We start from the raw sequence: 15,448 nt of genomic DNA, 5'->3' as shown, positions 1-15,448 counted from the left end.
GAACAGCTGTGCATTTCTTCACAAGGAATTCCTCTCACCTGTGCCTCTGACGCTGCCTCTGCCTCGCTTTAGAGGGCGAGTCTTCTCCTAAAGTGGAGTAGTTTGGGTTGCTCCCAGGGGCTCCCCCTGATGGGTAGTAATGCTCTGAGCTGCTTTGGCTGGTGCAGGATGAACAGTCATCCAGTGGGTCAGAACCATTGGAGCTGCGTCCTGGACCAAGGAAGAAGTCAGGACTGCCCAGAGTGTGCGGGTGAGCGTCCGGATCTGATACTAGCAGTTTACCCTGAGACTCAAGGCTGGAGCTGCGGTTCCTAAAGTGCTGAGAGAGACTGTGCAGACGTGTGGGACTGATGTCCACTGACCTGTGTTACAAAGGAGGACAAATCCTTTTTATTTACAACGAACAACCTGACGATTTTTAAGGCAGGCATTGATTTCCTGAGTGTTTTTTTTAAAATGAGGAATGAGCTGACTGACCTGGTGGAATGTACATAGTGTGGAGTTCTGACTTTCATGTCCGGGGTTGATGGCATGCTGGACTGAGAGTTCCAGTGAGGCATGTTCCTGATGGGGCTGTTCTGGAGGGAGTTACTGCCCCCGGCGTCGGCACTGCCCGAACTTGGAAAACGTCTGTGGCTGAAAAGAGGAGTAGAAAGGAAAGAATGATCTCCTCTGTTTGAAGCATCCATCAAGTACATCATCTTCAAAATCTGATCAACGTATTTATCACTCAACACCTATGATGATGTCATTCATGAGTTCACCAAAAACTGATAGAAATGCAATTTGAAAAATTGAACACATAACTTCTGACTGTAAATAGAAGTATATGCTCATGTTATTTTAACGGATGAGAAATCTCTTCTCACCTGGAGTGAGATGAGCGCTTTTTGATTTTTTCATACGGCTCATCCAGTGAGGATTCGCTCCACATTTTTGGCTTAATGGGAGATTTATCATAGTCTGAGCGCGTGTAGTGCATATGTCGCAAGCCGTCCAGAGACTGCGGGGGAGGGGGCCGACTATGAGATGGTGGTCTGGGAGGGAGGCCCTTGTGGGGAGATGCTACCGGAGAGTACGTTGGTGTACCTGTGACTTGAGGATCATCTAAAACAAGATGACAAACGAAAGCTTTGTAAAGGTTTGTCATATTTCAAATCCAGTTTGAATCCCAATGATCAATGTTCTATGGAGGAGAAAACAAGAGTAAAGGCTTACCATCATCTAAAACCAATGCATCTGATAACGAGCTGTCTTCAGAACAAATGTTGGCTTCTACAAGAGAAGAGGACATGAAACAACAACATAAGAGATTATAACAAAATATTCTTATGTTTCACTTTGTTCTCTGTAAATAAATAAAATAAAACAGCTTGAAAAGGGTCTAAAAATGCTCCAAACACTACTTCTTTGGAGTAAATCAGTTCAATTTGAAAAAGAGATGACAGCTCAGACAAAAGCAGATATGGAAACGGTTTAATTTCCCTGTAGCACACAGGAGGTTATGGGTACCTTCGATGATAAGGGACGCCCTCTGCGTTGGTTTTTTGCCTGAGCGGATGCGGTACTCATTGATGGAGTTTTCAATTTCCTGGAGCTTTTTCAAAGCGTTCAGATAAGAAGTCTTCCTCTGTTTCTTCAGCTTCTTACTGCTCACGTGAGGGTCGCTGGCGAGACGCCTGGCTGCTTCCGTAATCTGAGACTGAATGGCAAACTCGCGCTCCAAGCGCTCCAGCTCCTCTTCCTGACAAAAACACGCACAGGAAAAGTTTGGTCAAACAAAAGCAGTATGCCCAAGAACAACAAGACTTATTTTGAAGGCATTAATTGAATCTAAAACCTGCAGAAGTTAACAGTGGCAGAGAAAACAGAACTGATATACTGACCACCCTACACATGCTACAGCATTACAGATAAACCCATATCAACAAACATAACCAGTACAAATATAGAAACATAGACATAAATCAATTTGACTCCATAAAACAGAACAGGAATGTCTATTTAGATTGATTTCATTTTAGATTACTCAAACTGAAGGAAAATTCTGTTCCATTGTGTGCATGATTTGAAGGTGTAAGGACAAAAGCAGCTCTTGCTTTTGAGGCAGTTTTCTGATGTTCTATCCCTGGACTGTTTTCAAAGCACACAACCACAGCATTACACACATGTGGGGGCACGCACAATCCTACTATCACCACTTCCTGTGGTAAGAACTCTGCAAGACTATATTTAGAAGCTCTACTCCTTTGGAAAATTTACCCGTGGCAAAAAAAAGGATAACTTTCTTTGAACCCGGATGTATCAGTTTTACTCCAAAAAGTGGAGCTCAACTGTTTCATATAAATGTTTACATTTCTTTTAGAAATGAGCATTGCAAACAGCAGAACAGGTGTTGACAACAGAGGGCCTAAAGCAGCAAAAACAGGGAGCCTTTACCTCTCCCTTAGGTAGAATTTTCTGCTCATCCAGTTTAAAGGCGGTGCCAATCTTCCGTCTCACTGTGGGGGGCTCCTCCCCTGGATCTAAAGGATATTCTTTCGGGAGCTTCCCTGTTAGTTCCTAGAAGGAAGAAGACCAGAATATATTAATAAAAAGTCATTGTGAGAAAAAGTGATGATAAATGTTGATTCCTACCGCTTCTCTAATACAGATGCTCTTGAGTTCCTCTAGTCGCTGTTTGAGCGTTTCCTCCAAAGCTTCCTGCCTGGCCCTCAGCGCTGCCAGCATGTCCTTTTTAGCTGTCTGGGAGCTGTCCGATTCCTGAGAGCCTATGAGATGCAAAATACACCGTAAATAAAGCCACAAGTCCGAGCTGGTGCTGCGGGGCAAATTTGAGAGGGGAGGGATCCACTCTAGTGTGCACCTGCTGCTCTCACAGGATGTTTACAGGGAAGTGAGTGGAAGGTTTTGATAAGAAGGAAAAAAAATTGCTACAAGTTTGTGTGAGGCATGCAAGGAAAGGCCAATTTAGGACAAAAGCGCATGACGCACTTTTCCAAGGTCCATAGATGGTGCCAATCGTGTTTGGAACAGCACCCACTTACCCCTCACCCTTCACCCACACACACACAGTGTTTCTATCTGCTGCTCCCTGGCTGACCTAACATAAACTGCACAGTCAAACATTCACACAATACAAAAGTAACCACAGCTGAAAATGTTTTGTCGCAAAAAAATAAAGAAAATAATCTCCTTTGTTTTAAGACGCAAAACATTTATCTGGAATTTTGGTTTTCTGGTATGAGAACAGAGACGACTGTGAAACGAACCGATTTTAGGTTTAGGTTTGTTAGCTAGTTTGAGGTTTATGCAACAACAAAAAACTTCAAAACTTGAAAAATCTGTTTTAACTACAAGTAAGACTCAACTGTTAGAGTAAAGTAGGGGAATCTAGTAAAACCAATAGTAATTTGTGGTGGATTACAAGCTTATTGTGACCCTGGACAGAAACTGAGACATCACTCAAACTGATCAACTTAAAACAGTAAAAATGAATAAAAAATAAACTGCAATAAAATGTGTAAAATAGAGACAAAAATGAGTTAAACACCAGCTGATAAAAAAATGCTTCTTGTTCCTAGTAGCTTAAGTTAAAATGATAATGAATAAAGTAAATTACTGACACAAGTGCTTCATTCTTCCTATAAGTGATGTTAAAATCATGCTAATATAACAAATTAATTTTTGGTGGCTGATTTTTTTATATGTCTGTTTATTTTTAACAGTGAAGCGCTTTGAGCTGCTCTAAGCAGAAAGGAAAACCATCAGCTGACTGAAACTACATCAAAGCTAAAACATTTCAATATTTAGGTACAGTGATCCCTCGCTATAACGCGGTTTACTTTTCACGGTTTCGCTACTTCACGGATTTGCATCGTGCATTGTGTTCTGCATTCTGATTGGCTAAAAAGTCACTCAGATTCTTCTCTACCTGTGCGTCAATAACGTTGCAGTTTAATATGTACACGTACGTAAAACAGCTTGCCAAATTTACAACACGTACGTGCAAATCATCTTGCCATTTCAAGTTTCTCTAAAACCCATAGAAAAAAGAGCGACAACAACTGCCTATCATTATGTTCTTCTCTCGAACAAACACACCTGCACCGCGTTTTCTCCCGTTTAATCCAAAACTCGGGTCGCGGTGGGCGGTGCTAATCCCCGCGATTTGAAGCCTTCTGTTCACATTGATGATTAAAATTATTATTTGACAGTACAGTACAGTTATTTGTTGAAAAAAAGTTGCTAAAGTACTTTTATTTGTGAAACAAATGCTTGAGCCTGTAAAATCGTTTGTTCTTTTTTTTCAATGTATAATAGAGGATTTAATTGTATAATGATTGTAAAAAAAATAAAAGGTTTCTACTTCACGGATTTTGCCTATTACGGGTTCTTTTTGGAACGTAACCCCCGCGAAAAACAAGGGTTTACTGTACATTAGTTTGACACCACATATACATGCACAGTACGTGATGTTTGTGTAAAGCAGGTATGAAACGACCTCTTTGCTCCACATGGAACCAATTTTGTGGAAACCAATTTTTTGTCATTTTAATTAACATTATGATTAACACGACCTATCATTGTTGGGCTTCAGAACTCTCCTGCCTTGCATGATGTGGTCACGGACAACGGTCTGATTGAATGTCTAAGTCGAGCTTTAACTGCAGTTTGTCTAAACCTGACCTCAATGCATTGACTGGCTGGGTGCCAAAACTGAATAAGTGTGAGAACCTTCAACAGGAAATGTGACGCCACTTTCTAGCAGCAGCTGTTTCTGTCTTTTAAGTTGTCAGCAAGACTCCTCATTGTCTGCACTTGCATACAGACCAGTACATTGGCATACTGGCCCTCTGTGACTGTCTCTTAATGTTTCTTAATTCTCTCTTTTCGCTGGCACAGACACACACTCACCTGAGGAGAGAAGGCTGCCACTGCTGCCACTGATAATCTTTCCCTTGCTGCCCATGTTGGCCAGCTTGGACGTCTTCAAAGTTCCTGTTTCTGTAAGATCTATGGCGATCTCGCTTAAACTCCGTGCTGCGTGGATCTTTGACTGCAGGGAACAAATAGAGAGGGATTCATCGTCATCATCATGAAAAAGCTCCATAAACTTAAAAAACAAGAGCATTTGACATCTCAGTTGCTTAATAGATGCTTTTATAATCTTGGGGGAACGACTGACCTTGCTCTGCTTGCGGTCCAGGTAGAACTGGTGTTGGCTAATAGCCATGGCCCAGATGGACTTGATGAGGGCGGGACAGGCGTACCAGGTATGGACAGCAATGCCACTGTGACCAAACGTCCTTCTCGTTACTGACGCCCTACAGTTGGAGCGGAAACGAGACCTCCTTATATACACTGAATACAGATAGAAGCTCTACATTTAGGAATCACAACACGTATGATGGAACACTTCAGTAAAGACTGCTCACAAATAAAGATTCCTTTTTTTGCAAAGCCACACACAGTTCTCTCTTTTAAACATTCGAACTTAGCGGAGCAGTGGACCGGTCTAATGACAGCTTCTTTTAAAAACCCCAACAGTCTGCTTCATCAGGCCCATCTCCTTTATAATTCCTCACTTTGTACAAACATATGTGTCCTGCTAAAAGCACACGTATGGTAATAATTAGATTTCAATCTGCATAAGCTTCCATCAGGACATCTTCAGTTTGCTCTGCTGCCAACATTCCCAGTTAGACTGCCAAGTTTCTGTCTGTTTTGCATAAATGTTCTTAAATGATAGGATATGCCACCAGACAATAGTATTAATTCAAAGCTAATGTTTCCCTAAGTGTATCTATAACTGAGGAAAAACCATTTTACATTAGGATTAAGCTGTAATACTTCAAACCTGAGTAGAAATCAATGTGTGTGAGAAAAGAAGTGTTACACTGTCATTTCCTCAAGTCGAAGTGCTGCAAAAGTCAATCCAAGCATCAGTTTGTGATATAAATTTACCTCCTGGGGTCATGAACTTCCACTGAAAACTTCTTCTCTCTGAAGTAAAGGTTCTCCAGCTGACGCCATTGGAACACCTGAGGCCAAACAGAACCAGGAGAAGAACAAACAGATCACAGGTCAGCATGTTTCACTTGTAAGCCACAGCCTTTCTTATCCCTGAATGCTTCAAATTCAAGAAGGTGCTTGGCGGAATAAATAGGAGAGATGATACAAGGAAAGCAGAGGTCCAAGGTCTATGATCAGGCCCAGACCAAATAGTGTTTTTAAAGCAGATCCTAAAGTTAGATGGCCTTACTTTAGAGTAACACAGTCTGAGAGGAGGCTTATTTTACTCCCCAAACCTTTTTTTTCTTGTAATCCGTCTCTTAAACAATCAAATCCTCTGTAAAAAAAAAAAAAAAGGTAAGAGCAGCTGGAAAACAAAGCCTCCCTCAAGATGTACTCCACAGCACGTGTTTCTCCTCTGTCCTTTCAACCATCAGGGAACAAAAAGTTTGAAGGTGGTGGTGCTCCACCATCTGTAGATTTTGGGGAGAGAAAGCGTGTGAGGTAAAAAATTTCTTCCTCTCCTGCAGTTCTGCTGGGAGGGTTGAGATGAGAGGGGGCGTTTATGCCTCCCCCTCCCCGTGACCCCTCCCTCCCTCCCTCCCTCAGGGATTGTGGGTTTTTGCTCTGAGCTGTGGTTGGGAGGTGTGTGTACAAAGAAAGTTTGGGTGGAGGGGGTGGCAGTGTGTGTCTGGGGTGGTAAAGTGGGAGAGAAAGCTTCTGCAGCCTTGTGATTGAGGAGCTCTTGTTTTGTTAGCCAGATCTTTCTGAGCACACGGTCTTGAATCTGTTTCTTGTTAGCCAGAAAGTAAAAGGGGAGCTTTTTTTTGGGACCAAATGATTTTCTGTATCTTCTAGCTGGCATTTTAAACCTCAAAAATGACTGTAAGGGCGTAAAGATGAATATTCCTGTTATGACAGAAGAAAAGGGAGTAAAAGCCAGTGAAGGGAGTAACAGGTCACTGCACAGGAATTTTAAAATCTTAGTAAAACAATGAACAGAAGGATGAGGAGGAGGAGAAGGAGGAGAGGACAGCAATAATTTTCTGCCTACGTAAATGTCATCATGAAATCTGTTGTTTAATCAAAGTTCTTGCTGTACCGTACCCTCTCAGTGGAGTGTAAAGTGGTAATGTAGCATGCTGCTAAACATAGCAGGTTAATAGTTACAGAGTGTTTGTTACATACGGCTAAAGCTGTGGAGGTGAGATATGCATCTAAACATAATGCTGAACAAAATCTTTAAAAACAACAACAAAAAAAGCTTCCCTTATCAAGCAAGTGTTGGTGTTTTGAGATACGCTGCTGTAATTGAGTTTCCGGAACTTTCAGAGGCTACGTGCTGCCAATTTACCAACGTGACAATAGAGCATCCTGAAGTTAAAGTTTTTGTATTTTGTTGACATTTTGCACGGTGTCTACTTGATCAATCTTCAAACGATTTGGAGCCCGTGTGAATGAGTGTCAACACGGCCAGTATCTGATGAAAACAAGGTGACAGCTTTTCCCCATCAAATCGGTGACAGCCACTTGGTCCCTCTGTAATCAGGGTTGTACGTGTGCTCACACACGCCGTGCAACTTCTTCGTTTTGGACCGTAGAACACGCCTACACAATGGCACGAACACACACGAGCAGAGGAAGTGGCTGGTCATCAGTCCTCAGAAAACAAGGCGCTTGCATACACAGCCCACACCCGCCCGTTCTACAATAATGCCTTTGAAAGCAGCCGTGCTTTTATGGCGGACGAAAAGGGTAAATCTGATAGTGTAAATGCCTTTCTTTGGTGTTGTGATAGTCCCTTGAGATGATTTGAAGAATGGAGACTTTAAATAGCTTGGGTCAGTGCGACACCGAGGCAAAGAATTAGTATTTTTTATACTTGGACCAGAGGGCCCCAAAGACTATTGTTTCATCCATGGGTGGGGTTCTAGTGTATAGTCTCAAAAAGATGGACTTACACTCTACAGCCACTTCCTTTTATTTGTTGGCAGTTTTAGAATGATTGCATTTGAGAAGCATTTTATCTGCACCAAAACGGCCAAAATTTAGTTGCTGCTATGATCTCAGCTTCTTTCGTCACATGACATGTTTATCAATACGCAGGGAAATTCATGTGGGAGGATGTCACAATGAACCACATTTTCCAGTGTTTGACAGTAAACTTATGACTGCACCGCCCCGTCGACAAGTGGGACATAATCAGTCAGTAAGAGAGGGGCACAGCATTAAAACTGTAATCCCTGTTTGAAACAGTCACTGGACACAAATGAGGTCATAGAAGTGTGTGACCTTTTCTAACCATCGAGGTAGAAGCAATTGCATTGTGAATAAACATGTCCTGTAGTTTGTCGTCCATAAGTCAGTTTGGGTGGTTACCCTCTGAGTCAGTGTTTAGTGTTACTCAAACTGTCTGACTCATAGGATGATCATAGGAAGATCATCAATGAGGCGCTTCCTCCAATTCAAACAGAGATAGCATTGCCTCATGACAACATCTACGACATTGACTGTATATGAGAACTGGACTGATTGACCCCCTCCCCCCATGGCGTTCCAAAAAAGACACACCGAAATCCTACGTACTTCAATAGAGAAATCAACAGTTATCATTACTCACTTACTACATTTGTCAGAATAACCATTCTTGCTCCGCTACTGCAAGGTATTCAAGAAAAAGTTGCCAATCAGATGCCTCAATAAAAGTATGTGGTCTGACGTTGATGTTGACTCAGTCTGACTCAGACCGATAACAGCTTACTGACAATTTCTGGTTCCAACATGGCGATGACCGTGTCCCAAAATATGGCGACGGAATTGACTTCCTTTGGTTGAAGCTGGAGGTAAATCATTTTCTACGGGTGACTTCACACTTACTTGGTCCAGCTCTGAAATACAGTCAATGGTCTGTAAAGATTCTCTACAGCACGCCGAGGATCCCTCTCTTCCATTTTAAAAAGTCAGACGGGTCAGACCTGCAGCTTCATGACTCACAAACACTGTTGCTTTTCATCTGTGAATGCTTGATTATTCACTTAGATAGAAATGTTTTTAACTCTCTTTCTCTTTTTTTTAGTACTTTTGCAATCCTGCATTATGTATAAAGTTTTATTAGCAATAAAAACTACAGAGTTGGTTAGCACTCCCACCTCACAGTCAAAAGTTCTTGGTTCATATCCCAGCTGGGTCTTCTCTCATTCACAGTTACAGCAAATTTTAATACAGATTTCCCAGTAATTTCCCACACAAACCACTGCTGATCTTCATCATTGACATACACAATGATCATCATGTTGGGAGGGCTGTACCTAGATATAATTTGCACAAGAGAATCTGCTTCTTTATCAGCATAATTTCCAACTAACATTCATAATGAGTCCTATAAAGCAGACATTTGGAGGTAATTAAATGTCCAGGTTATGTGAATGTTGAGCGGTTATTTAGTGGAAAACAAAATTACTGATGAGGCAAACGGCAGGAATCTACACGCCTACATTTACCATCTGGAAGTGTGCTGTCAGTTAAGCAACACTGGAAGCTAACTTCCTCCAATAAATAAAAACATATTGGAAGCTTCCCTTCTAAACACCTTCTCTCTGCTAACATCAGAGCATAGATTTCTACACGAAGCTCCAGTCCAGTAGACAATATACAGTAAATAGCAACTATTTTTTAAATCAGTGGATTTAACTGGTTAAACTAAAATGTAGAGAAACAAACTAGCATTTTTTTCTATGGGGGTGTGTCCTTGTTTTGTGAAAAGACTTGAAATGAATTTTTACAAAAGAAAAACTTCAAAAGAAATGTTCTTTTAGAATTCATAAAAAGGGAAGACAGAGAGCTCACATGGAGCTTTAGCTCACCTTTCTGGGTTTCACTTTGTCTTGGTAGTCGTACTGAAAGATGCCTTTATAGCTCAGACCCAACCACCATGGGATCCCTTGCTTGTCCTGGAAAAAAATACATTAAAAGAAAAGGAAAAAGAAAAAAAAAACACCTTAGAAGTGCTTCATTTCATTTGTAAGTTTCCAATATCTGCAAGCAGGCCCAGAGACAAAAAAAGAAAGTTATGTGAATGCATAAAGGAAAAAAGTAAAGGCAAAGCAGTAAAAGTGTACCTTTACAGCATAGTAATGTACTCCATATGTGGGCAAAGACTCGACAATGCTCATATAACTGTAAGGACAAGAGAAGCAGAGATGTAGGGGTTCATGAGGAAGACTGTCTTCCACACACTGCACAAACAAGCAAAAACAGGGATTTCCTTACTTTACGATAGCCTGCCCTCTCGACTGCCCACTGAGCTTCTTGTAATGCTCTATAACCCTGTCTTCGCTGTGGAACAATAACAGGAAACGGAGCGTTTTTAAAAGAGACAGCAGGTGAGAAGAAATTCTTCTACAATAGAAGAGGCTCTAACCAGTAAGCCAGAGATGGGTGCTCCTTTAAGGCCTGAGTGGGCAGAGCAGGCAGCTTCTTCAGGTCAGACCTGGTTACATCATTGCTGTGAAAGACAGGCAAAGAGGTCAGATCAGTGCTAAATCTGCTTTGAATAAATTACACACACACACACAATAATTCTGAATGTATAACAACTAAAGATACCTTGGGATAGTTTTAAAAACCAGGTTTTGTGCGAGTCAGGTAAACACAGTCAGTCTGGTTGACGGAGAGGACTAAATGTTGATGTTCTGAAAACTCTATTTTAAGGACTGGGTGCGGCCCAATTCTAAGCAGCTGCAGAAAAACTGACAGTGGGCCAGGAGAAAACAAGAGGGATAAAAAGTAAGGTCTAAACGTTAAAAATAGTTTTAAAAAAATAAGAAAGGGGAATGGAGCTCGAAAAGATTAGAACAGAGTAAATGAGGCACAATGCCACAGTACGAGCTAAAGAGACTTGAACTGGTTTCTAGATCTCCAGCAGCAATCGGGCTTCGTACTTTATTGCAATCCTCTAGCCAATCTTTAGACACCGGTAAAGCTCAAAAAGGTAAAGGCGACTCTGGGACCATGGCAACCTTTGATCTGAGACTTTGGAACACATCCTCACTATCCAACATTAACAAAACAGCTGTTCTATTGATATGAATTCACTAAACTATTCCTCTGGTTTACACCGGATTCTTTTCTTCAGAAAACCTGGACTGATGGAACCAGCACTGATCTTGATTTGTTTTTGCTGTTCATCTGAGTTGCTTCTTTAGTTCTAACTGCCGATGGGAGTTTTGGGTAATATTTGTGGACTGGTCCTTCGGAGGGGTCTTGGCATGGCTCAGGGGACCTAAAAACCGTTTACAGCATTTTCAACATTTTAATATTGACAAGTGAAAGTCAAATGTGTTCTGTATGCAATACAACCAACTCCCAAATGCAAATGCTAGCATTAGTTGTAGTATATACAGTATTTCCAAAGCCTAAAAGCCCAACAAATGTTATGAGGGCTCAAACTCTCAGAAAATATGACAGAAACAAATGTTTCCATTATTATTGAACCAAAAGAAAGTTATGTGAGAAAATGTTGTTAGATCTTGTAGAGGAATGACCTGAATACTGTTTGAAAGAACTCTGTTGTGCATGAGAAAGAAAGACAAATATAATATTTATCACAATTGGATAGTTGCCAGTGAATTGATTCCACAATCCTGGCTTGTGGCAGAAGGACACAGCAGTTTCCGGCTGTAATGTCTCTCTGATCTGTGCCAGTCATTAAAAACAGTGATGGTTTAATGACAGCAGCTTTTCTATAGTCATTCAGCGTGAATGCTGAGTGAAAATGCCTAGTGTGGGGATGAGTGTGTGTGACTGAGATATAAAACAAGTGGGAATAAGTTGAAAGGAATGTCTCTAGAGAGTGTCACATTCCAGTCCACTTCAGGATGTGGAGTTTATTTACTTCTTTAACCAGCGGATATGAGGTCAGAGGTGACGGCTGCTGTAGTTAGTTATCCACGCTGCAATAAGGATGATGTACCTTTGGGCTATTAAAAACCTGCAAAGCTAAAAGGTAAGTTTAATCTAAACTTACGAAATGATTGTAATGATGGTGTTCATACATTTTGGTTTTTGCTCCTCATATTAAAAAAGTAAAATCGCTTCATACTTAAATATTTTCTTTACATAAACATAGTTGGAGGACATTGGAGAACAGTTTCTCAACTAGTCTCATCACTCAGGCATATTTAAGACTGAAAGTCAGAAAACTTACACAGTGTACTTACATTTGATGCAAATAAGAAATCCTAGATAATAAAAGAATAATTGTTTATTTACCTGGTGAAATCCCCTTTTGCCTCCTGTGAAAAGAAACAGAAATAGTGAGAACATATCAGACATTTGATCAGGAGTATGGAAAAACTGATCAGATTTATGTTTATATTTATACAGCTTGCAGAAGTAATGCAGCCATAAAGACTGCCCTGCTGGAGCCAAAGAGAGACACTGAAGGAAAACTTCAAAGCTTGAGGAACGGATACCTGATACTGTACGACTGCACCTGAACACATGGAACAAATACCACCACGGACACACAAACACACGCAGACGAGCCAGTCAGCCTAATGTGTAACCTGACATAGCAGAATCCCAGTTAATGGAATGAGCTTCTCTGAGAGAAGAAAATCAAAGAAAAAAGATCTGGGATCAAAGAAACGGTTCCCACAATGCAGTGTGTTCGGGAAGCAAAAGCAGTGCGGATCTTCTCATGCTCTGTTCAGTTGGTTGACAGCAAACTTCTGACATATTTTAAAAACTTTCATCTGATCGCAGGTCAACATGAAATACGTTTAACGATCCTCATGCATGGTCACACACTCATGAAGATATAACAGTCACCAGCAAACTGTTTACTGCAATTCGTGGACAAAAGTATACTTTTGTATAACAAAGTTAATGTGGACATAAAAACTACAATCACACAAATTAGTAAACGTTTTCTTACTTGTAGGATATAGGAGGCCAACTCAAAGACAACCTCACTGTCTACTTCAATTAGCTCCTGCAAAAGAAAAGACAATGACATTCATGAGTAACACCTCCTTTTCTTGTCTGAAAGTGCTAAAGTGAAATACAAACTGTGCTGAAATGGGGATTAAAAATGTTCCTGCCTCTACAAAATTTTACTTTATCATTGAAAATATGCTGTTTGTTTTCCAGGATGCACACTTATGATAAAAGATAATAAGTTTGTGTAAACTATAGTATATGTGTCTATATATCATCATTTTGATTCTCACTCAATATTTCATGTTTTATTCGAGTTGACACAAAACCATGAGCTTTGTGTACATGCGCCCTCCTGTGGACACAACACATAACTGCATATCATTAAAACTACATGGAAAGATGATAACAAGATAACAAGTAAATATGTACTAAAAAGTAATCTTTTTCACTAAATATGTGTAAATTATGCTAATAAAAAAAACAGGGTTGTCCTAGTCAATACAAAATGCCTCAGCATAAAAATCTAGTAAAGTAAAAGTTCATTTTATGAGGGTTTTCTCCAAAAAAGAATTTCATAGCCATCCATAAGGTCTACATAAATGGGCTTCAGCATTGCCAGATGGCAGTAAATGTGTCACATTATTGGCTTGTTGCTGTGATGTAGGACATTGCTCAGTGTGATGAGTAACAGCTGATGCAAATAGCTCAAAAATCAGTGTGCAGAGCAGAGGTCCAGGTTTTCCTCAGGTGGCAGCCTCTAATTTAGATTCCAAAATTGGGTTAACAAATTGGTGGCATACTTCTAAATACAAGGTTATTCTGTTGATAAAGTTGTTACGCAAAACATGTGAATCAAATAGCAATGGATTAGGATACTAAGACTACTGGTTTTGTAAATAGATGCAGTGTTATTTCTTATTAGGGATAAAAACACATCAACATGAGACATAAAAAGCTTACCTTGAATATGATAGACTTGGCATTAAGAAAGAACAGCTCAATTGTAGCATTGTCCTTGAGATAAGATATACTCTCGATGTAAAACCTAAAAAATATAAAGAAGGTTTATTATTGTCAACCCTTTTAGCAATGGCTTATCTATATAACTATCTTTACAACCTAAATAAAATACAGAACTCTGTTCTAGTAATGCTGGGTGTTGTCTTCACTTTGGCTTTAATATTTCTACATGTATGCTTTTGCCTGTTCTGCATTTTACAGCAGTGACAATGATTAAGCAATAATACAGATGACCAGCAGGGGGCGAACCCCAACAGAAGCAGAAAGAGTTCAATGAACATTTTTTTCTCCCTTGACATCCAATCTCCCTGTGCCCGCGCTGGCTGTCCATTGTTATTTTGGTAGTGTGTTCACATTCCTCCATCTGCATATGCAGTCACATAAACATTCAGCCTTTTGATGTGCACATGATGCTCTTTGCACAATCGTTTGTCCCGGTGCACGATCAGCACGGTACAGTGATTCCACACAGTGAAATACAGACACTCACACACTGGAGGGAAAAGCACAGTAACCCACTTCTAGCAGAGCATATAGCATGGAACTGACATAATAATGCCATCTAAATTTAGCCCATAAATGCATGCAGAACTGGAGGGGAGCAAGTGGTGCACTGGAGGCTACATGCTGCTGTCATCTGTAGTGAAAATACAAATTCCAAAGGTTTCTCTCCAATGAAATTGTTTGCTTCGTCTCTCAGATGTTTATCTCTTTGTGACTAAACAAGGTGTCCAAAACATGTCTACATAGGAGCATGCGAGTGAGTGTGTTCAGGCATCGAGTGAGTATGGCTGTAGGTGGATCGATGCGGGAGGGCTTAAATCACGCTACGCATTGAGCTGCCAGAGAGAATGAGAGGAGTCCTGTCAATATTCGGAGTTTGAATGTTTAATTAAAGCTGCGGTGTTGATGAGACATGCACACTGTCAGCAAAGCAGCAGGCTTGCAAAAAAAAAAGCCCCGACTAAATCTGCCAAATATTGTCATCGGTCTCACATGTTTCCACAACACACAAAAAATGACAACATGAGTGTGAGCTAACATGAAGCCTATAAATCCACAAAAAAACAGAGCTAAACCATCATGCTGCGCCTCATAATAGATTCAGGTCTGACATTAGGGCTCACTGCTGTTCCACTATGAATCTGCACATGGAGCAAACGAGTGTACAGATGTGAAGGAGATGTGTTTGGGTGGAGATGCACCCACTGTGACATTTAAAGAGATTGAGGTTAGAGATTGAGTTGAACTGTGGGAGAAAAGAGATGGGGGGGGGGGGGGGGGGGGGTTTGCAACTCAAAATTGTGTCAGAGTTCACAGAGCTATGATCACAATCGCAAACACATTTTAGTCTAATCCAATACACAGAGAGAGACCTTCACCCAGCAGTCTGCCCACAGACACACAGCTGTTTAACACACTTCTATGAGGAGCACTTAGTAAAATCAGGACCTGCTGCATTCTGCTGGGA

The 15,448-nt window shown here is 40.7% G+C and overlaps 1 protein-coding gene across 12 annotated transcripts in view; it reads right to left on the bottom strand.

The window, feature by feature from the left end:
* The window catches only part of frmd4a (FERM domain containing 4A), a 101,318-nt gene that overhangs the window by 5,267 nt on the left and 80,603 nt on the right, over positions 1 to 15,448 (bottom strand). For 6 of the 12 annotated variants that reach the window (XM_078949379.1, XM_078949380.1, XM_078949376.1 and 3 more), the window contains exons 5-21: positions 13,918 to 14,002; positions 12,953 to 13,009; positions 12,286 to 12,308; positions 10,436 to 10,519; positions 10,285 to 10,350; positions 10,134 to 10,191; positions 9,879 to 9,965; positions 5,969 to 6,044; positions 5,189 to 5,331; positions 4,918 to 5,059; positions 2,638 to 2,771; positions 2,440 to 2,562; positions 1,513 to 1,744; positions 1,219 to 1,275; positions 870 to 1,107; positions 478 to 636; positions 39 to 362 (exon numbers count right to left, since the gene is read on the bottom strand). In XM_078949379.1, coding sequence (XP_078805505.1) covers positions 39 to 362; positions 478 to 636; positions 870 to 1,107; positions 1,219 to 1,275; positions 1,513 to 1,744; positions 2,440 to 2,562; positions 2,638 to 2,771; positions 4,918 to 5,059; positions 5,189 to 5,331; positions 5,969 to 6,044; positions 9,879 to 9,965; positions 10,134 to 10,191; positions 10,285 to 10,350; positions 10,436 to 10,519; positions 12,286 to 12,308; positions 12,953 to 13,009; positions 13,918 to 14,002 — 2,088 coding nt within the window. Of the gene's footprint in view, positions 1 to 38; positions 363 to 477; positions 637 to 869; positions 1,108 to 1,218; positions 1,276 to 1,512; positions 1,745 to 2,439; positions 2,563 to 2,637; positions 2,772 to 4,917; positions 5,060 to 5,188; positions 5,332 to 5,967; positions 6,045 to 9,878; positions 9,966 to 10,133; positions 10,192 to 10,284; positions 10,351 to 10,435; positions 10,520 to 12,285; positions 12,309 to 12,952; positions 13,010 to 13,917; positions 14,003 to 15,448 lie in introns of all 12 variants that reach the window. The other 6 variants (XM_078949384.1, XM_078949381.1, XM_011476224.4 and 3 more) reach the window with 1 other exon arrangement.

This window comes from Oryzias latipes, chromosome 6 (genome assembly GCF_053564925.1).
Source record: "Oryzias latipes strain Hd-rR chromosome 6, Olatipes_Hd-rR_3.1".
NCBI classification, from domain to species: domain Eukaryota; kingdom Metazoa; phylum Chordata; class Actinopteri; order Beloniformes; family Adrianichthyidae; genus Oryzias; species Oryzias latipes.
This window is presented reverse-complemented; position numbering and strand designations above follow the sequence as displayed.